At 39.2% G+C, this 23,285-nt stretch overlaps 1 protein-coding gene and 1 long non-coding RNA gene across 3 annotated transcripts in view; one reads left to right on the forward strand and one right to left on the reverse strand.

Moving 5' to 3' along the window:
• The window catches only part of LOC148189358 (uncharacterized), a 101,383-nt gene extending 82,529 nt beyond the window's left edge, over positions 1 to 18,854 (reverse strand). For both annotated transcript variants that reach the window (XR_015776813.1, XR_015776812.1), the window contains exon 1: positions 18,440 to 18,854. This is a non-coding gene — a long non-coding RNA (uncharacterized LOC148189358). The remainder of the gene's footprint in view (positions 1 to 18,439) is intronic.
• A 1,889-nt stretch (positions 18,855 to 20,743) lies between these two features.
• The window catches only part of dock10 (dedicator of cytokinesis 10), a 77,484-nt gene continuing 74,942 nt past the window's right edge, over positions 20,744 to 23,285 (forward strand). Inside the window, exon 1 of the mRNA XM_088078948.1 lies at positions 20,744 to 21,061. Coding sequence (XP_087935074.1) covers positions 20,954 to 21,061 — 108 coding nt within the window. The 5' untranslated portion in view covers positions 20,744 to 20,953. The remainder of the gene's footprint in view (positions 21,062 to 23,285) is intronic.

Here is a 23,285-nt window from a genome sequence, read left to right on the forward strand (position 1 = left end):
AGGTAATGCAATAAGCCTGATACGCCCTGAGTTCTGTCAGAGACATGGATATTGCAACAGCTCGGGCATAGCTTTCTATCGGCAGGAAAGTCATTGTTTCTGAAACAAGGAGTTTTTTTTCTGATTATTTTTTATAGCTCTTTTACTCTTTTTCTCCCTTTTTTTGTCTACATCTGTCTGTCTTTTTTTCCACAGCCTTTGTCTGTCTATCTGTCTCCAGCTTGGAGACATTCTCATTTGGACTGGTGCCTTGGATGCCCCAATAGACTGCCACAATAGTTCCTCATCGAAACAATTTCAAGGACCTCTTCAAAGTGAATGAATCAATAGTGCTCATATGTGGGGTTAAAGCAGAGGTTACGCTGATATTGTTCAACTCCAGACACTCCCTTAGCCCCAACATGCTAGCCAGAGCTGGTGACCTCTTGTTTGGTTAATATAATTCATTCTGTAAATAGAGAATATCAATCCCTCTAAATATAACCCCACTTTGCCCTAAACAGATAAATATATATTTAAAAAACACAAAGCACAGGGGGAACCTCAGGGCTAATACTCTTATGTCTAAACTTGGTTTATCCACAATCAAACAATGCAAATGTTTCTGATGTCTGAAATGTAGGTGCTGCCAGACAGAATTGATCCCATAGTCCTCAGAGCTTCTAAACCAAACCAACTGTGAGTACAGTTCTCTTTATACAGATTACTTTAACAATATTCTCCTCGCTACTCATATTACACTTTCCTCACTGCCATTCTATAAGTTGTAGGGACGTTAGTTTTTAAAATGTTTTTATTTGTGTAACACTGTTTCTGTATTGTAAATATGAACTTAGGTAAAGTTACTAGTTGTTAAAAGGCCAGCCTCTGTTTACTAAAAAGATACATAAAAATACAGTCTTTCAAACTTTTATAAAGATTTGTTAATCTGCATAATACATGGAAAATATGACATTACTGACCCCCTGTCGACACATTTTATGAAGGAAGAAGGGAGTCTGTGGTTTGACTTTGGGGATTATTTTCAGTGGGGTCTGGTCATTAGGGCAAACATGCACAAGTTACTGTTAGTGCAAAAATACACTTTAAATCTTCTACAGCTGCATTTAACAAAAAGCCGACTTGTTGTGTTTTAGCTTGCTGTAAGCGAAGTAGCATTAATGTACCAAAGTACGGATTGCATTAGTCTGTCACTGCTATGCATCACAAGCATTCCACAAATTAAGAATATATATGTATATATATATACACTATTTATATATATATATATATATATACATAGTAGAGCAGAGGTGCAAATAATGAATAATGATGGCTGAATTCAGCTTCAGTTTCAGAGTCCTGGCAGTGTGCATGGCTCACTTACTTCGCGATGTTTTACTGGGACACTTGAAAAGACCACAGACATTGTTAATCGTATTAGTTAGTAACCCCAGTGCTAACAAAGTGCTCTTTGTGGTACTAAAACTAGCTGCAGCCTTTGGTCACATGGACAACTTTTGTATTCCTCAAAACTGCACTGTTTTTGGTAAAAATGTTTTTAAAGCTTTAACATCCTCATCTTGGTGTCGGCTAGAGTCTCCTTAAACTTGGTTTCATTATTAAGTTGAAGATTTTAAAAAAAGGATAAAGGACTATTTGACAACTGAATGCACATGTCAGGTTAATGAATGCTTCCAATTTAACTGTTTGTTGCAAATTAGTAGTCTGTTTTACGTCAGTTGCTTCTTTTTTTGTTTAGAAAAGGTTTTATGCCATATGTTTTGACTTTCTGCTTTTGTGTTTTTAGTTTGTGTGTTCTTTTACGAGAAATTGACTATGGTGCTATCTTGGCCAAGACTCCCTTCAAAGAGAGTTTCTTAATGAGGATAGTCCTAATAAAGATAAATAATCTCTCAGAGGACATTTGGGGTCCAGGTCCTAGGAGTGCTTTACAGTGATTGGAAATTGCTCAATGTCATCTCTGCTCTATGTTCATACTGTAATATCACAATTGTTATTTCTGTCATCTATATACAGTATACACAGCATATATTGAGGGATCCCTCCTCTGTCGCTTTACTTGGGTTCCATGCGTGATGAAACTAATATGACTTGAGTTATTATATAAACAAGTATCCTATATTTATCCATAGTAATGTATTTGCTTTCAGAAATGTTAGGGCTAATGATTGGTACTTAATACTTTTAAAGTACTGACCAAAATAACCCAGTACCAAGTAGTATCAAAGCCTGCATTTGATCATTTTTGCACGCATATCCGTGGAAAAAAAATACTTTTTATTTTTATGGTTTTGCACATAGTCAATCACCACAAGCATTTCTCAATTTAGTGTGGCACATGATTGGCCCACCACCACAGCAGCTTAGCAAGCTGAGATACCACTAAAACATTTAAAAGTATGGCTTTACTCCACAGCTGTGGCAACTGGTGGCAATCTATGCAACTGAATGACGCCATTCATGTGATTTTTATTGAATGAAGGAAATTAAAAAGCTATCAAATGAAGAACTCTATTGATATTGATATTACTTTAAGGGTACTGGTATTGGTTCTATTATTGCACATTTTTAAACAACACCCAGCCCTGATGGCAGTACATAGCACCACAACACTTAATATCCCAATATGAAATCAATAACAACATAAAATGCACCTGTTTTTATGTTGGGTCACAAGAGTCTCCAGATACTAACAACAAAGACCCATTTTGATGTGACAGCACTCTGTAGTGATGATTACACTATACGTCACCGCAAGCAAGAGGGTCAGTATCGCACCAAAAGCTCGCCAAAGAACCACCATTTGGCACTGTAGCGCTTCTCTCATTCTGTGAGTGTATGTCCTGCACCTCGCTAGCCTTTTTCTTACACACCAGTGTTACACACCACTTTTCTTTGATTCAGCCAACAGCTCTACACATACAGAGCTGCACTGCACCACTGGGTCACCAGCACAGGTGAAGCAGTCCAGGTGAGCTTGGCAGGAGAACGCAGACGGCCGTCTGTAGGACGTGAGACTCAGATGGGCTCTGAAGCCTCATCTTGGCATCCCACTTCACACAGAAACACAATGTAACCCAGGTAAGGCGACAGTATACAGTACACAGCATTGGCCAGGCTCCATCGTGCATTTGATTGGCCAGAGTCCTTTTTTGTAATATACTGTGGGAAAAAAACTATCAGTCATGGTGCAATTAGTGCATGTGAAACATAATGATTCGGGGTCCTGAGACAAGACCTGTGTCTGCGGGATGTAAATTGATTTCCAGATGAATTAATGAAAGTATATTACAGCTGTATTGTGTTTTGTGACTTAGTTGACTGTCTCTTAGCCAACCTATCAGCTGCTGCCCTTTTACTGAAGTGTGATGTGAAGGCATTATCTTCACAGCCTCCAGGGTGATCTCAATAGACAAAGCTCAACTCTGAACGCAGACAAAAGTTGCTGAAATACCAGCTGGTAATAAGGTTAGTCTGTCGTCTGTTGCTAAATGAGTTAAAGGCTCAGAGTGTAAGTGAATCACAGAACTTAACTTTCTTACCCCAACTACACACATAAATACACAATCCATATGTGATCCTCTATTCATCCAGAATCTTCTAGATCTCTCTCACACACACTCAGACTCTTAACAGGCCCGAGGTCTCCTGACATAGCCTCTCTAGTGACATTTCGTCAGAGGGTGAGTGTGGCATCCCAGCCGTGTTGATGTGATTGGCTTTGTGCTTTGCTGTCGCAGTGACCGGGGGAAGATTGATCGTGGGGGTGAAGGAGTGTGTGTGTCTGAGTGTGTGTGTACGCACATGGGAGGAGTGGTGGTGTAGGGGGGGGGTCTTTTAGAGAGGGGACAGGCTGGAAAGGTCAGACTCTGAGGTGAAGCCTCTGATATTGACTCTGCAAAGGTTTGCTCTGATGAGAGTCTAATACCTGTGATCCCACAGCTTCACGGTGTAAACACACACACACACACACACACACACACACACACACACACACACACACACACACACACACACACACACACACACACACACACACACACACACACACAATCACAGTGAGACATGCAGTCAAAATAATAATGATGCTCAGAGGATTACTTTGAATTGATTACAGCAATATTTAAGTATAACAAATAGCTACGAGCCTGGAATAAACAACACATTAGTTTCCTCAGATGTGCATTCAGCTGCAACAATTCGATTTACTCAAGTCATTTCATACCTTTACATCAGAAACACTCCAAAAACTGTTTTTCCGATTTGAACACCATGCTGATCTTAGTCACATTGCTTTACGCATGTTGACACCTATCATCTCACTGTGGTTTGATATTCCCTGTATGCATCTGTGTATTGGTGCATGATTGCTGTCCAGCTTCCAGTGGTGGAAGCATAGACTGTATATAAAGATGGACAACATGACAGTTTGTGACATTTCAATCTCGATCGCTCCCTGGTGTCTGTCTGCAGTACAGGTCATAAAGCCCCCCCATGTCGGTTTGTTTTTATGATAAGTTTTTATGATAAGTTCAGTGTAAATGAATTATATAACTATACAAAAAAGGTATTTTCCACCATGACTGACAGCTGTATGTTCCAATCCATGCCCTTGCATTCAGCGGAGCTCCTCGGGCTTGGTTGAACGGGTGTTTTAGCATGAACTCCCCCCACAGATATCACAAAGATTGACTTGACCAGTTCAAGATGGCAGTGCCCATGTCCCCAATATTTTAAGCTCACTTAAGCATAGCAGAGGGTAAGTGGAGGCACGTTGTCCATCTTTATATACAGTCTATAGGTGGAAGACCTACTCATACCTTTTACTTGAGTGAAAGTAACAATATCAATCTATACAAATGCTTTGTTGCAACACCCTTGCAAAACTATTTAAGGGAGCAGAATGTGGGACATAGTGTTATTTGGTGGTGAGGTTGCAGATTGCAACGAAATGAATACCAAGTTTCCCCTCACACAGTAGAACCTACAGTGGCCTTCAGGTAATGTAAAATTATGAAAGGTGCTTTCTAGAGCGATTGCTTGTTTTGTCCATTCTGGACTACTGTAGAAACATGGCATGCCAATGAAAGAGGACCCGCTCCCTATGGAGATATGAGGGGCTCATAGGCTAATGTTAACATGGAGATTCTTGGTTTCAGGTGATTACACACTAATGAAAATATAATTGTGAATATTATATTCAATTCTGCTGTTGACTCATAACTGGATGTTAACTCTTTTATTTTGTGGAGTTTCTACTCAGTCAGTGGTGAGTCAAATAAAGGTAAACTGTGCAACACAGCTGACCTATGATAGCGTCTTTGATTTTGGACTCTCTGCCTCTGTGCTCCCTCAATGGTCAGCACTGTCATGGAGCACATTCACATGTCAAAGTTCACCAAAGTTTAACTTAACTAACTAAATTTTGCACATGACACCACAAATAAATCAAACTGCAGCCTCCAGGGCTAAAAAACAAAGCAAACGTGGAAGTGCCAAAAACTGCAGTTCCTTGAATGGCCAGTTGAGGTTAGCTCTGGATGCGAGTCGATCCCCATAGACCCCCATGTTAAAATGCTCAACTTTACAGCAGAAACCTAAATAGCTCAATTCAACATTTATGACAACTGTACTGGAGTTCAGTGTTTATGTAGCTCACCCATTTATTTAAGTTAAGTAACTTAACTAATAAGTTATGCACAAGTAAGGATGGGGCTACTTTGAGTAACAGACTGTTTGTGTGGTGGTGCCACGGTCTGTGAGTCAGATCCACCCCTCGCTCGCCCACAGCTACACACTCTCATCCAAATTTGGTAACTTCTGGCTCCAAAAAACCAAGATGGCAACAGCCAAAATACCACACTTCAGACTTAAAAATGTTCACAAACCAATGGATGACATCATAGTAGCAACATCCATGATTATTTTTATTTTTATAGAATTAATATACTTATTTAGGCCCTCTGCAAAGTAACTAGTGAATCAAAGCTTTTAAATAGCATAAGTGTAATGTAAAGTGTAGAGAAATAGTATAAAGTAAAAGTAACTAAAAATTGTATTTAAGCGCAGTTCTCATTCCTCTACCTTTTTTCCAGTTTCTCTTTCTCCATCCTAACATTCTTTCCTTTTTAACACTGTTCTTTCATCTTTGTCTGCTGTTTCTCTTTTCCTTTCTCCTCATCTTTCTTTCCCTCCTTCTTTCCAGCCTTCTTTCACCACTGGCTGGTGTGTTTTCTCCAGGACATTTCCTATCATTGTTCTTCAGTTCGCAGTAACCATGCCTCTATGTTTCCTGCCCCGTCTCAGTCTGTGCCCGCACCCATTCGTCTTAGGGCCACCTGGCAGCGCAGGCTGCCTCTCAGCATTTCCTCGTCTGATGCTGCTCCATGGGCCCAGGCCTTTCTCACTCGCTCAGCCCCGTGCCCAGGGAACCTGCCTGGCTAATTAAAGGAAAACAAACTACACTTTCCACCGCTCTCTGCAAAACACCGCTTATTAAGGAGTAAAAGTCAAACTTCATGATTCATTAAGAAGAGGAAGTCTGAGCAGACTGGACAGATCAGTGAGACTGGAGAGATGGAGCGAAGGAGGAAAGGGTTCGGTGTGTGTGTGTGTGTGTGTGTGTGTGTGTGTGTGTGTGTGTGTGTGTGTGTGTGTGTGTGTGTGTGTGTGAGAGAGAGAGAGTGTGTGTGTGTGTGAGATGGTATTTAAAATGTGGGGTGGCAGAGACTGGGATCCACCTGATGTAATTTTGATAATGATTTCCTGCCCTGGGCCAGTAAATGTGGTTTATTTTAGTGTGATACACAATGATCTTTTTTGAGTTTTTGATAGCAGACAAACATACACTTTCTCTTTCCATCTCTTTCAGGTCTGTTATGACTTCTGTCCTCTGTGTATCCAGTGTGAGTCTTTTAATTTCCTCTAGCAAATGTGTTGAATGAAATATTGAAGTGAGTGCTGAGAAGCTATCCGCACCTGCTTTAGTGTTACAGTGAAGAACAGATACAACATGGCAAAGTAATGGAAGCATAAGATTTTGTTGTGGAGCAAAGGCCTTTCTCAGTGCATTTATTTAGATTTGTTGTACAAATCATGTAAAAAGTATTCTATCACACTGAAAAAAACATTGCCCAGTTGCTTGAAGCAAGTAAAATTACCACATCAGGCTAACACACCTAGCAACTGCCTTGCCCGATTGCACAAGTGGTAAAAGTAAGTCAAACACATGGCGTTTTTCTGACAAACTCACCTGAGCAGGCAAAAAATTAAACTAATGTTGAACCCTTGTCTTTGTGTGTGTACTTAGCATACAACTTAGCAAAAAACCTCAAGAGATTCTGAATTAATATTCCCAGTAGCAATTAATCTGGTGTTTATGTTGTTTTATCAATTGGCCTACCTGATATTTGCAGCTAGTCCCGCATTGCCAACTGTTAGGATATTTAATATAAAAGTAGATTATGTGATCAAGAAAGCTCCCAGCTTGGCAGTATGAGGATGGAAAAAGCCATCCATCCAGCATTAAGGTTGACTCTCTACCTTTAGTGATGATGTTACCTTTTTTGTGATGATTGTCAAGTGGTTCCAAGATTTGGTTTGGAATAATACTATAAGACTAGAAGTCTGTGTGTGGCTTGAATTGCTATTCAGCCTTAAAATCCTTCTAACAGGAGCTTCCTGGTATGTGGGTCTATTTATTTATACTCTACCAGAGGTTTCTTCGATCCAGCTTTTTTATTGGAATAAAACTAAGTATGAAATATAATATTTTTCTTGTCATATTTGTCTTGAACTGCTTCTTCCATGTTTCAGTGTACCACTTCACTATGGGCGGATTATGAGACAATGAGCCCGTGAGCACAGATATACATAAGGCCCCACAACCCTCATCATACAGGAGCAAGACACACTTCACACACACACACACACACACACACACACACACACACACACACACAAGCATGCACGTGCATGCGCATGCACACACATACGCCCACACTCTTCTGCCTTTTTTTAATTGCTCTGTGTCTTTTTGTGGTTGTTTTGCTCCTTTATGTAATAACTTTGTATCTCTTTGTTGTGCTCTTGCATCTCTTTGTGATCCTGGTTGGTACGTGTTAATTTAACTGACCTTTTGCAGGTGAAGGCCAGGGGGGCCCCTGGGCCAGCGCCCGGGATGCCCATTCAGTAATCCATCCATGCACTTCAATGACACTGTCAGTAGACTACAAGGTTTTGTCACCGATTAATATTAGCAGCTGCAGTTGTGACTGACTATATGGTAATAAACTATTTCAAAAGAATTACATTTCATTTTTCCATTAGTCGTTAGTAATGAAAAACAACAACTACAAACAAAAGAACAGTCCTACAGGGTTAAAAGCCTTAACTCAAAGGCTCCGTTTGTTTTGGGGGTCACACAGTCTCCAATATTATGATGAGGTTACAGTTTTGTATATCTTTGTATGTATGTAACTGCTTATGTTTGTCTACATGTATATGTGTTCTGGCATGCATGTTTACATATGTCAAGAACATTCTGGAGTAACAAAGTAATGCGTGTAGATGTGCCAGCTAGCGTGAGTCTTTTAGAGTGTACTGTATGTTACTGAGTGTGTGAGTGTGTGTGTGTGTGTGTGTCCCATTCCTCCTTTCTCTCCTCTCCTCCAGCTTTCCTCAGTGTGATGTTTTCCTTTGGCTCTAATGAGTTCTAAGTGGCCAATACTTTCTTCTGCAGGAAACTCGTGTCAAACTAATTAACTTTTAATGAGAGGAAACCCACTGATTAGAGTGTTTTTCTTGGCAAACGAGCCTATTAATTCTGTTGGTTTGAGCAGCCGGGCCGAGGAGTCGGGTAAGAAGAAGGCCTCTCTTCAGCAGTCTGCACCACTCCTTCTCCCTCTTAGACACACACACACACACACACACAGATCCTGCATGAACCCCTGCTCAGTCTGTTTGGCCAGCTGCTGAATCTTTGAGTCCACACACTCTTTTACATCCTCTATCTTTCCCGCTCTCTCTGTCTCCCCCAGACACACACACACACGATTGGCAGATATCCCCTATTATCGCTGCCCAACACTGCTCTCTAGTGACAGAAAAGATTCTTGAAGATATTCTGTGGTTTTAATTTTCAAAGCGCCAGAGTTTGTCTAATGGCACTTCTAGGGTGTATCCCTCATAAACAGATTCCTCAGCCTGTCTAAAGACATTAGAAAGAAATGAAAGAAATTGAAACATCAGCCGTTTTACAATTTTATACCAACTCATCAAACTAATAAAACAATCTGAAATAGTTATTTATCAGTAAGTTTCTCCTTTATGCTTTCACATTAGTTTATTGCATATTACAAACAATAAATCGATTAGCTGATCAGCAGGAAATTGATAGATCAACATCAGTACTATCATCCCACATGCACATACCTATATTATCCTTATTTTACTTATACTTAAACTATAACTTGCATTATGTTATTTATATTACACCTTTATATTATTGCAGTGTTTAAATGATTATGCACCAAATCATCACCAAGTCAAATTCCTTGTAAGTGCACAGTTATTTAGCAATAAAATATTTCTGATTCTGATTCAGCAACCACTTTAAAAAATCAATTAATAATTTTACTATTTTTTTTCAGCGCCCCAGCTCCTCAGTTGTGAGATTTTCCTTCTTTCCTTTTTCATGACATTAAACAGATGAAGGAGGAAATACTAAGATGAGCTGTACCTATGTATACATGTGGATCTGACTGACTGGGTCTCAGGAGGGGGGCCCTCAAAAAGCCTGAAATGAAAAAAGTCTGGTTTGTTTGCAACTCTTTATTTCTAAATAATTATTGCGCAATGGTTGATTCCCCCCTGCATTTGTATTTGTATCTATATTCAGCTAAAGCCAAGTGATTGAGTGCTCATGCTGCTGGAGCACCAACAAGTAAGGGAAATTGGGGTTAAAAACAAGAAAGGAAAGAAAGGAAAGGCAAAGACAGCAAACTGACTTTATAAAAACAAAAAACAAAAAATCAAAAGTTCAGAGAGACATGGATCAAGAATGGAAGTTAGGGGGGCCCTCAGAGATACACAGGGCCCAGAGTTTTGTGCTTCGCCCCTGGATATGAGTCACTATAAGTTCACTGTGTTCTGTTATTTTATAAGTAAAAAGATAAATGAATCAACTGATTCAGGATAGTCTAATCAAATACTGGATATTAAATATGACCAAGACGGCATGCATGCAAAATTTTGCACATCTCACGCAAAACTGTACAGATTTCTCACTCTGACAGAGTTACGTTACGTTACGTTACGTTGTAATTTTTTTGTAATTTTCAAACTTTTTTATATATATGGCTATTCAATATTCATCCTATTGACTTTTGCAGTACTTGGCCTTTATTTTTTATTTTCTTTTAATGTGTTTCTTGTATGCTTAAAATATGCAACAAAAACCAAAGCAATTTCCCAGTAGGCCCTAATACTGTGTGAGCGACATTTTAGCCATTTCCCCGATTTTTCTCTGTATTATCAAAGAAGCATCAAAGAGAAATTCAGACAATCATTATTGGTCAAGATGTGCATTTTATATAATTATTCTTAAGCAATCAAATGTATTATTTTCAAATGCATTTTAGTAACTGAAATAATTGAAAACCATATGGGATTGTGATTAGGTACATACATAAAAGCTACAGTAGACTGATAATGACATGGCACTCAGGCAGTAATTTAAACAAAAAAACAAAACTGACACAGATGTCAGTTACTTCCTTTGTGGGGCAGCATGTGTCTGAATTAGACATCCATTATAAATCTGTGTAATGTTAAACTGGCAGTCACATGAGGGCCACACATTAGGGGGCAATATTTCAATGACAGACACATTTTTATGATAGCTATTTTTTCAGTGTGTCTCTGTGCATATGTGTGTGCTTCACTAGGATCAGCAGTGGGCCTATTTGACTTGTATTTTCATATCAGAGTGGGTTTAACTGCCAATAGACCACATTAGAAAGTACTAACATCTTATTACGGCGGCATTTAGATCCAGTGGGAGCAGAGCGCCGCTCTCTGCCATTCCCTGGAATCCCGAGTGAGAGTGTTTGATGTGCCGTTCGGAGTGGGCCTCTCAGAACCTGGAAAATGTGTCTGTTTCATCTCTCAATTACTGTCAGGGTTTGAAGTACTGATGTTCTACCTTTATCTGTCACAATATGGCTCAAGTTTGTTGAAGTATCTGTTTAAAAAAAAGGCACGCCGACGAGTCCAAAAGAGAAAGAAAGAGAGACAAGCAGGCCCGGCAGCTGGTGCTGTTTCAAAGCCTGCCCAAGCCCTTAAAGATGAAATCCATTTTGTTTCAAGTTCCGCAACCAGCTTGCCTGATGAGGGCTCTAGGGGTGAAGAGGGAGAGAGAGAGAGATGGAGAGAAAGAGCGGGAGAGATAGAGAGAGAAATCTGTTTGATTTGTCAGAAGTTCTTTAATTTAATCTACAGCTGTCAGGATGCTGACGATCCAGACCTCATCACTGCCTTTTATCTGCCTGATTTCACCCCAGGCACCAGACACTCTTCTCTAAAACACACACACACACACACACACACACACACACACACACACACACACACACACACAGCGTAAGTGAATGAGAGAAGGGATAAGAGAGCATGAACACTATTCATTTATTAAAGAACACAAAGAAAAGCTTAGAAAGTAAGAGTAAAAAAACAAATAGAGAAGGGCATGTCATCTAGTATCTGGGAGTCTGTGTTGGACTCAGAGTGACCCTTCACATATCGGCTTGACTTTGTAAAACTTCAACGTGCAAACAGAAAAAGAAGAAACAAAAAGATAAAGGAAGAAAAATTCGGGGATGAGAGCATGTTGAAGTGTTGCCTGTGGCAGATATTGAGGTGAGCATGGTGATATGTTGGAACATTTACCAATGTATGTGCAGTACTCTCTTTTACATAGGATCTATGGCAAAATATATGGCATTCATAAGGTAACAACTGTCAGGATTCATCTATGCTTATAATCTGGTTTTATAATTTTAAAAAAGTAGAGGTGAAATGATTAGTTAATTTAATACATTTTAGTTATTTTAAGTTGATTGATTAGATAATCATTTAATTGTCATTTTTAAAGCAAACATAAGGATTTTCTGCTTTTCTTAGGTGTATGTGAAGTAAAAAGTTTAGGTCTTTTGGTTGGTTTGACAACAGGCCACTTGATGACAGTACCTTTAGCTTTAGGAATTTACAATGGGCATTTTCCATTATTTTCTCACTAATGATGACAAATTCATTGAGAAAATACATAGCAATCAAACCAGTTATAAAAATTTAACAAAAGTAACAAGTGTAGCAAATTTTCTAATATGAAGACATACAGTCCAAATTCAGCAAAATGTGATTTGAATCAAGAATCTGATAGAAGAATAAGCAAAAAAGAGTGAGCATTTTATCAAATATTTTGAGAAAACTTTGTTTTTACTTGAAAGTTTTAAGTGCTAGGCATGTTTCTGATATTAAAGTATTGAACAGCAATAGATAAAACACCAAACAAGTTGGCCTGTTTGCATTTTCCATTTGGGATAAAATCTGCTGTACCAATTCTGGAATTATCATTATTTTGCTTTTCTTTTGCTTGTCATCTAGCCCATACCTTACTAGAGGTGAGCTGCACGTGTGTGTGTGTGTGTGTGTGTGTGTGTGTGTGTGTGTGTGTGTGTGTGTGTGTGTGTGTGTGTGTGTGTGTGTGTGTGTGTGTGTGTGTGTGTGTGTGCATGTGTGTGCATGTGTGTGTATGTGTGTGTGTGTGCGTGTGTGTGTGTGTGTGTTTGTGTGTGCACAGAGCAGATGTGCAGATTGCTTCTGTTTTCCTTTATAATTCATGAAACAACTGAGGTTTGGAAGGAATTCTGCTCTGCACGTGTATGACTGTGTGCTATCACAACAGGATCTTTATCAGCTGAGACACGACCCATATTAACTTACTGTTTACTGCATTAGTATTTGATGGCTGCTTTTTATAGCTCAGATTATTAAAAATAAACAGCGACAAACATATTCAGGGCTCAACAATAAAGACTGCTGATTGGGGAAAATACAATGCAATAACAGGCTACTAAATCTGGCAACTCAGTTGCCTGATTGGGCAAGTGGTAAAAAACTAATTTAACACATTGCTTTTTTTTTGTAGCTCATGATAGGAGCAGCAGAAGAGTGCGCCATCTTGCTTACTTCTCATTTCTGTTGAGAGTTGCACATGCAAAGTACTGATTAGTCTTATTTGATCATTGCTAATAAATAAAACAATTTGTACAGAGTCAAGTAACAATTGACTTTGGGCAAAGTACATTTCTTACTCAGTTCCTCGACTGAGCAAGTGAAAAGATAACATTAATGTTAACCTTTATATTAACTCAGTGTGTATACACATATACATCTAACTGTTCCAAAAGATTGTCTCCATGATGAAAACAAAAATGCTGATCAGAGGTCAAATATGATACAGATAAAAGAACAATCCACAGTGCTTGTTTGAGCATTACAATGAAAGAAAGAGCTTTTGAATGGATAACAAAACATTAAGTTTTTCCCTTGAAGGCATCACAAACTACAGCTTTAGTTCTCTGTTTGTTGCCTTTTGGAAGCTCAGGTTCACATCTACTGACTCAAGGGCCTGACATGCTCAGACTAAAATAAATACATTTAAAAAACATAACTTCAGCTATGCAGCATATTTTCCCCTTGATATTCACTTGTCCTCCAAAGTTGGAGGCCCATATGTTCAAAACCCTCAACAATCCATATGTTGTCTGCAAATAGTCTGTTTTCATTTTCCTCCTTTCCCCCCTCTCCATCTACTTTTTAAATATCAGTGCACCTCTTCCTCCATCTAAGTCTCTCACTGTGGCTGTATATCCACCATCAGCTTATCCTCTACTGGCAAAAGCTCCCATTCCCCAAACTCTCTCGATCTTACACAACTCCAGTCACTTACTCTCCTACACATCCACATATCTTAAAGAACACTCAGCTGCACACATGCAAGCATCAGACGTGCACATACCATTCTTCTCTTTCCCACTGGGGGACCCTACTGCAGATGGACACACACTCCTTTTGTGTTAGCATGTGAAAGAGGAAATTAGAATTAGACGCTCGAGCAAAGCCTGGTCTGCAGAAATGTGATCCTGCTGCACTCCCGAAAGGTTTCAAATAGTCTTTTTTCTTTCCTCTGTCCTCAAGATAGTCTTCAATTGAGGAACCTGTGGATGCTGGAGAGTGCTATCTTGTTATTGAATCTGAAGACTTGACAAGAGAAATAGGCTGCCTAAAGCTGCACTATGTCCAACCCCTGCCAGAAGAGATCCAGCATTTCACCAGGCCTCTTCACTCCCTTTTTTCGGTCTTGGCTGCTCCATTTTCACTTCTCCATATCCTGCGTTTCACTCTCACCTCTCAGTTAACCTTCACTGTCAGCCACACAGAACTGGGATTGGGGTAAAACTCGCAGTGCATTCATAACTGTCTGGCTGATGCATTATGAGATTAATTTATCATTTATGAGTACACCGGCACTTATTTCTTCACTACTTTACTTGTCTTCTTCATTTCTGCTCTTTTGCCCTTATCCCCTCTTATAAATCCAGCCCTCCCCATCTGGCTGTCTCTGTCTGCAACTTCGAGGTGAGCATGGATGTCTGTCAGACCGCACAAGATTCTGTCATGCGTCCAAATAGTATTTCTACATTCTGCAGCCACTTTATTGGTTGCACACACTAGTAGGGAGGACTGATCTGCCCGTAGAGCAGCAATGTTAGGCAAGTTCAACGTGCAAATCATTTATTGTGTTTTACACCTGGAAAAAATAATCACGTAAGCCATGCTCTCTTTCAGAGGACTTCTGAAAACTCCAAGGCCATCACACCCACATGCATTTCTGTATTTAACATGCTGTAGAAATAGAAAAGGAGAGCAGCCAAACTATCATTAGAGCTTCACTGAGGGTGAGCAGCTAGCTTAGCCCCAGTAACCCCACACTGCACTTCTGAGGTCCCATCCTCACAGTAAGCTCCATACAAGCTCCCAATGGCTAGCTAACTAGCTGAGAAGACATCTCTTGTAAGACCGCTTTGGAGTTACCGTAAGGCATTTTGGCAGAGGCTATCCTTCTCCCCAGCGCCCCTGCTACTTTAAGGTCTGTTTGCCCTCACTGTTATGGCTTAGGTTAAGTTATGGTTCTGCAATAGAGATAACAGATTGGGTTAATGTCTTAAAAATGTCAAAGGCCTTGGATTGGTAAATGAAATGTAATGCTAAATTTGTAAATGAAATCCCTTTGTCATATTTTGCATATACTGTATGTTGCACGCTTTGCAACTGCACTTCTCTCACTTTGTATTGTAACTATTGTAACTAATAGTTCAATACTGAACTATTATAAATGAATAAGACTGAACTGAATAAATGAAGCTCTGTGTCATCTTATCTTTTATGAATACTGTAATTTTGTTATGTTGATCTGTTCTGTTCGCATAACATAAATTGCATATCTGTCTGTCCTGAAAGATGTATTCCCCCTCCGTTACTCTTCCTGATTTTTCTTCATTTTTGACCCATTAAAAGTTTATTTGGGGATTTTTTTTTTTTTTTTTACCAGCCATGAGGGTCCTATCAGGGTGTTGTATGTTGTAAAACGGAATTGTGATTTGTGATAATGAGCCATTTAAATAAATTAAATTGAATTACTACACTTCTGTAATCCTATTACTGAGTAACATTTTTCTGAGTAACACATCAGCACTGAAGAAAACTGTCATCCAAAGAAATGATTTTAGGAACTTGTTCCATGCTTAGATGGTAGTTATGTAGTGTTCCAGTTCTGCAGAATTTCTGTGATCCTTTTATGTTAAATCAAGACTTGGAGACTGGCCTATATAGTAAGGTTGCAAGAGTAAGAAATTCCAAAACAGTCACAGTTTCACGGTATCATGGTATAAAGTATTGTACAATCATGACCCTTCATGAAATGAGAACAGATTTCTTTGGTTGAACAAATTAGAAATGAAACTTGTAATTATTAATAAAAAGTCTGATTGACATTCAAGGAGGAAATGAGATGCGTGCACAGGTAAGATTCTCCATCTGATGCATTTTTTTCCCCGCAATCCTGTAGATAAGCAAATGTATGCAGTATGCTAACTATCAATTTTCATCAATTTTCTGCAGTCTTTCTACAATATAGTCTGTAGAAATGATTATATTAAGCCCAAGCAACCATGAGTGGATCAACTAAGGCTATGAAAGGTGTGATATTCAAACTAAGCTCTGTCGGCACCCTATCAAACAGCATTCAGAGGTGAAGGTGGTATAAAATTACACCAGCAACAGCCACTTCCTCTACATTCATTAATCTGTCTATGGATTTATTGATTCAGACTTGTTTCAAGTCTTTTGTATATTATAACCCCATGAAAACTTTGGATAACATGAGGATTGGTGCATAGCTGGTTTTGGATATTTTGACCACAGAAATATTTTTATGATCCAGCCAGGCAAATTGAGACAGTTCTTTGTGTGGAAGTTGCAGCAGTGTCTGCAAACTAACGTGGTTGTGGCCCAAATAGATAGTAATAAAGAATAGCCACAGGCAAGCAACAATGGAAAGATTCTACAAAATCTGAATTAAACAAAAATGCAATTGTATCTTAGCAGAAGCAAAAATGCTTTATGATCTCCTGCAGTCAAGGTTTGCAGTGTTATTGGTAAAGCCATGTTAAAAGACACTTAAATAACTTTTACCTCAAAAAGTAATTGAACCTTGCAACCCTGTCTGTGCATTTTATCTACTAAATAACACTCATTACAGAAGTGGGAAGTCATCCTGAAGTGGCCAATAAGTGTAGGGTCATATTCGTATGGATACAGAATACATTTTTATCCGTTTCAGATGGCTTAATAAGTATGACAAGAGAAATGCATATTCTCAAAGCCATCTTTGTGAACTCACTGAAAGATTTATAGTTTTTTGTTGTTAAATATCAGATATCATGTGTTGTTTATCGAAGGTTTATTGTGATCACATGCACAGGCTTATCTAAGGCAATGCCTGATGTGTTACTGCCACCCAGAGGTCATATTTGATATCACAATTTTATATTAAGTTGCCAGTATATTAGGTGAACCAAAGTAAGGCAGTGTAAACCATTTAGAACATGAAAGTAGCATTTTGACAATATCAAACACATTTACGCCGTAAAAAAAAAAAGAAGCACAAATTGGTGCAGACAAAATCAATTGCAAATGTCAGGAAATTAAGTGTTTGATGATCATTTGATGTCCCCAAATCCCCCAATATGTGCCCCTCCTAATGTTGAAACAAAACCTATGCCGTCTGATTTACCTTATGTGATTAATAAACTGGTCTCTGGGCGTACGTTTCCTACAGACTTTGACCTTACATTTGGGCCTTCACATATTATCCGCTCAACATCATTATGTTCTTCGCTATAAGTAAGATAAATATGTGGCCACAGGGGTTCGTGTGATGGGGCTGTTAATTACTATTATTAACTTTTACCTGTTGCAGCGTCAAAGGGTTCAGTCTACGAAGACTTTGAAAATTTCACAACAAAGACGCCACCATCATGCCACTGTCATGATTTGCGAGGGTGGGTGGGAGCTACATAAGTACAGCAGGTAGAACAAGGGTATCCTTTTAGGTAAATGTGCCCAAGGGCCCATTCAGTAAAGGTTAAGTGCTAGTACTAAAAACAACAGGGGCCAGGCTGGGGCCAGCTGCTGTATTTAAGGGCTCAGTTGAATCAGCTTTGAAAATGAGCACTCATTAAAGCAGTGAAGCTGTTCAGTAGCCAAGTCCGACAGATCATTAAAAGAAACACTGTATAAAGTAAGACAATGTTATTTGACCATTGTGGTGAACAGGCACCAGAACATGCAATCAGTTAACCGCAGGACAATCACATTTAAAGGAAACAATGCATGACTTATGTGCATTTCTTAATTGTCTTAGCATACAAAATATAAGCCACATCAAAAAAAGCCTCTGCACTCAGCTGCAAATGCACATATCACACATACACACGACTTTTATACTTGGATAAAAACACAAAACGTAACAAGAATAAAAAGCTCTCACAAGCAACTAGCAGGCCTTTTGCACGGACTCATTCAAAAATCACACACAGTCAACAGGTGAAATGCTTAACTGAAGAAAAGAGATTCAAAGCCCTGCAGCCACTTTCACCACTGACTGTGTTATGCTACCAAACAACAGCAAATAAGATACAGTTACATAATTAATCCATAACATCAGCAAGCACACAGCAGCGAGTTTATAAACACCACCAGGGAAAAAAGCAGCAAGCAAAGAGACACAATACAGGTGTTGTGGTTGACTCACCTTGTTTGTCACTGAAGTCCAGTCAACTTTCTGTAATGCAGTTAAGTAGGAATGTCCATGTCAAGAAATGTCCGACTGCACTTGTTGCAGCAATTGTCTTTTTGTTGTCTCTTTTGTTTTTCGACAGCACAAGTCTCCTCTTTCTTCACTGCTAGCCAACCAGTCTTAAAAACCACAGCTGATAGGCCTGTGATTAGCAACTCTGGGAAACAAACTTAGCTTAAAGAGTGAAGATGAAGAAGTTGTCTAATTCACTGCTGGAAACATGGTCTTAGCATAAAACTGTGAAAAGACCTGTCTGTGCACCATGAGGTCTGCTTTAAAAACATTGGTGCTACACGACTAGAGAAAACAGAGCAAAAGGAATGTGGTATTTCCTTTTGATCAAGAGGTAGAAAACCTACAACTCCCAGAATGCTTCTTCTTCTTCTTCTTCTTCTTCTTGGTTTTTACAGCAGTTGGTATTTTTAAGTTGCATTACTGCCACCCTCTGGTTTTACCATAGCCTTTGAGTTTTACTCATCCACTGCCATTCTATGTTACAGTCTTAAATGGTAAACTGTGTGAAAATATTTTAGGCGAGAAAAAGACAACACAGCAACAGAATCCTGGTTCATCAACACTACTTACTTTTACCATTTCATCTCAGTTTTTTCAACCTCCGTTTTTACAATACGGTACACAGTATAGTTCTTGCTTCTTGTTAGCAAATTCTCATATTACATATATACAGTGCACTAAAATATGATTATCAAAATATTTTAGGTGAAAAAGCCATTATGCCAGAGGAGTGCTGTTTCACTCATTATAGGAAATTATTAAAGGAGAGGAAGATATGTATAAACTGTTTGTTAAAGTCAAAATAATTGATTTTGGGAGATATTTGTTTACCAATTATCTACATTGTCTCTGTGGCGAAGCTGATGCTTCTTCATTTTTGTAATATTTTCAAGTGCTATTTGTGTATATTCTGGGTACTATCTCAACAGTGGATCTAAAAACGTCAGCAAATATAATCCAAACTATCTTAATCAAATTCATAAAAAAAATCTTTAACTGTACTCAAAGGCTGCTGAAAAGATGTTGGAGGTCAGGTGGCAACCACCACACACTCTTTCCACTCAACAGTGGATTTATTCTTTAATTAGATTTTATCTGTGGAGCTGAATGGTGCAGGACATGTTATGCTTGAAGCATGGGAGGAGGCAGTCAGCTTAGCTAGAAATATGATATGAATTTGTATTCATACTTTTTCTTTACATCTATCAATTTATTTATTTTATAGTGTACATGCAAGAAACTTTATATATGTGTAATGGAAGCGGGAGAAAGACCCATTGGGGAACTTTGAAAAGATGCAGGTGTATGTTATTTATTTATTTTTGCGTCTTTGTATCTGTTGTTGTCTCTGTCATAGTAGGAGGGTTATGATATTTATTTTGTTATTCTAGCTATTTGTTAAGGGTATGTAAAATATGCATTTCATTTGTTATTATTGATATTTATATCGATGTCATATTGACAGCACTTATTGCTTGATTTATACCTGCAAGTTGTGATGAAAATCAATAAAATAGTTGGTCACATTTTTTTAAACTAATTAATTAATTTATTTTTTATAAATCATACAGTTATTATTAAACATTTTTTGAAATAAGTGACTAGGCCTAGTGTTCACGCTCTCATATCCATATCTCATATATATAAAAGTTCACTCAGAGAGGATGCTGTCTGTTTCAAAATGTCTTAACCATTTCCTGACGCCACGTGTCGCTGTTGGCATGCGTGTCTCACATATTGTAGCCTACTGTAAAAACTGCTCCATCCTTCCTTGGTCGTGACTGGACTGCTGATAAAAATCTGACATTTCAGGGCTCCCCTTGAGACGTATGATATATACAGCACAGACTCAAAACCCTGGTCAAATCATTGTAAGTCGGTTAGACCGCTAGACTACTGTTAAATGGCGTATTTATCTGTAGGCCCTATTTTGAAATAAAATAAAATAAAATAAAATAAAATAAAATAAAATAAAACAAAATAAAACAAAATAAAATAAAATAAAATAAAATAGGTTTTATATATATCTGTTAATGGAAATAAAAAATCAGTGACCAACAATGTGAAAATTATTTCACATATGAAGTTGGCCAAAGGCGAGAGGCGAGATAGAATAACTACTCTTTCGGCCTTCAAAATAAATGCCCCACTTTCAGTCAAACACCCATCTCGCTCGGGTTCACCAAAGATATTTTAATATGAAAGTCAAAACCGGAAATAGTGTTAGTAATTCACCCGAGTTTTACATCCATTTCAGCGCACAGGCATCCTCTGCACTCCGCGCGCGCTGCGTGTGTGGACGGTGTGTATGAAGCGTGTGTGCGTGCGTATGTATGTGTGTGTGTGTAAACACAGATCGGTTGGCTTATGTTTGGAGCGAGGGCCAGCAGGTCGGTGTGACTGCAGCGGAAATTAGCAGGCTGAATCGTGCTCGGTGACCGCTCAGATGAGGAGATGGCAGCCGAATCGACCCGGAGATTCACCAAGAACCTGCTGAAACCGGGGACCGCGGCGGAGATCCGGCAGACGGCGTGCAACGCAGTCAGACACTCCGCAGTGACGGTGAGTACACCCCGTATGAATGGTAAAAACATGGTGGTAGTGGAAAAACGCATCACCACCTGTGGGCCCGACGCTTTAACTGCTCTGAGCTCCGGCAAATCTTTGCATCTGGGAGTGAATTAGATTTGGTCACATTTGTAGCAGACTCCGCACCACTGCGCCGTGGCCCCGGCAGATCTGATATTGGCATTCATGTTGCATCTTTCTTTGCAGCACAGTGCAGCACCGCTGCTCAGCCGCTGTCTGTTGATCCTGCACGGGGCACAATTCAATAAAATGGATCAGTACATGCAACAATCGCCACATTTCTTTTTTTTACTGTTAAAAAGAAGCTGCTTATTGGTTGGTTGTGTGGCTATAAAGTGTTAGAGCCTATCGTATTCCCCTGTGGGTTGGAGTTTATTTCAGTGTGGCTGGCTCGGGTGAATGAAATGCAGTAAATAGCAGCTTGGTAGTAGGGTAGTGGGATGCGGCATGACACAGGCAGCGGTTTACATCTGCCCAGCGGTGCACAGGGAAAGATGGAGGGAGGGACAGAAAAGACATAGAGATGTGGATTAATTCGACCAGCTGGGTTTGATTTACGACCAATTCTCATATCAGCCTATTTTAACGTTGCGAGTTGTGAAATGTATGCTCCAGTGGGTGTGTCACGCCTTATAATGAGAGGCTCTGATTGACACATAAAATAGTGGGAGGAGGGGTAATCCAGGAAAAACCAGCCACATGCACACTTATACATGCACAGACACACACAAGGACAAGGATTTGTGTTTGGATGATGCCCTTTTGATTTATCCGGTAGAGGACAAATCATCTACCTTAGCTCTTACGTGTGTGCTGTAGATTAGCATAGAGAAAGGTCACTCCACTAGAGTCTCTTTGCTGCTACTCTACATCCTCTTCACTCTGGTGTTACTGTGTCAGTGGGACACATGCGTAACAGAGCACAGTGAAAATTGATTGATGTGAAGAGGAAAAAAAAAAAAGAGTAAAATTTTCCACGAGCAGCCAGATGCTACCACTGACGCTGGCTCGGCTGAATGGAAATGAATACAATAGTAGAGCAAGAGCCCTAAGAGCACAGGTTTACTGTGACAATATGCAGATGTCATGTCACCAAATAGAGTACAACAGAATAGTGTTTATTGATTCTCTTACTGGGTGTAGAAATTGACTGGCGAGTCACCTTGTGTTGGTATCATTTAGTACACTGATGCACTGCAGAACTAACACACTGAGCTTCAGTGCCTTGCCCAGTAGCACTGCAGCTGAAGACCGTGAGTCTGCAGTTTCAAGCAAAGACACTAAAGAAAGGAAGTGAGAGATAAGCAGAGATAAATGGAGAGAAATAGACCATTAGTGAGAACACGCAGTAGTCACTTTTGTTGCCTGATGTCCCTTCATTATCACCACCTTTTACAGTATTACACATGAACAGTTATGCTAATTAAACACTAGTAAAAGTCAAACATGTTTGTATACTTGTCATTAAAGTCCCCTCTTATATATGGTGTACACTCATCCGATTGTGCTGTACAGGCCTACTTCACTTCAGGGAAAACACAGACTGAAAGGAACAGTGTGTAAGATTTAGGGGGATTTTGTGACATATAGCCATGAGGATTGCAGATTTTAACCAGCTAAAACTTCTTCACGTAAGATCGTTGTCCAGGAGGTTTTTACTGGAAGTCAAATTATATCTTCCTCTCTAAAACAAACATATCACATGATGTAAACAAGTAAAAACACTGAATAAAGCAGTTTTATATTAAAAAATCTCCGATTCTCCAATGCTCTCATTGCAGAGGTGCTGTTAACTATGGTGGCTGATGTGAAAACGCGAGTGGCCCTTACTAGGGCAAGTGTTTGGTTTGTCTGTTCAGGGCTACTGTAGAGACATGGTCTTGCCACATGGTGATCTCCGTCATTATATACACACAAAAAAGTTATTATATTATATTCCATTTCTGCCAATATATCCTCTTAAATCCTAGCAGCTAATGTTACACTACTTACCACCATAGTGTTTCACAGTTCTTCTTTGCTTGCTCTTTAACAGTAGTTGCCTGTGGCTGCATAGTGCAATGTGGTGTGTAGGCTGCTTTTTTAGAGCAGAAAAGAAGAGCTGATTTACATGAAAACTTTTTTTTTCATGAAAACATTTTTGTGAGATTTCTCGGTGTGAACCAATCCTATACCAGGTTATTTGCTGAAATAACCT

The sequence above is a fragment of the Plectropomus leopardus genome, chromosome 6 (assembly GCF_026936395.1).
Source record: "Plectropomus leopardus strain MGB_pleo_1.0 chromosome 6, ASM2693639v1, whole genome shotgun sequence".
NCBI lineage: Eukaryota > Metazoa > Chordata > Actinopteri > Perciformes > Serranidae > Plectropomus > Plectropomus leopardus.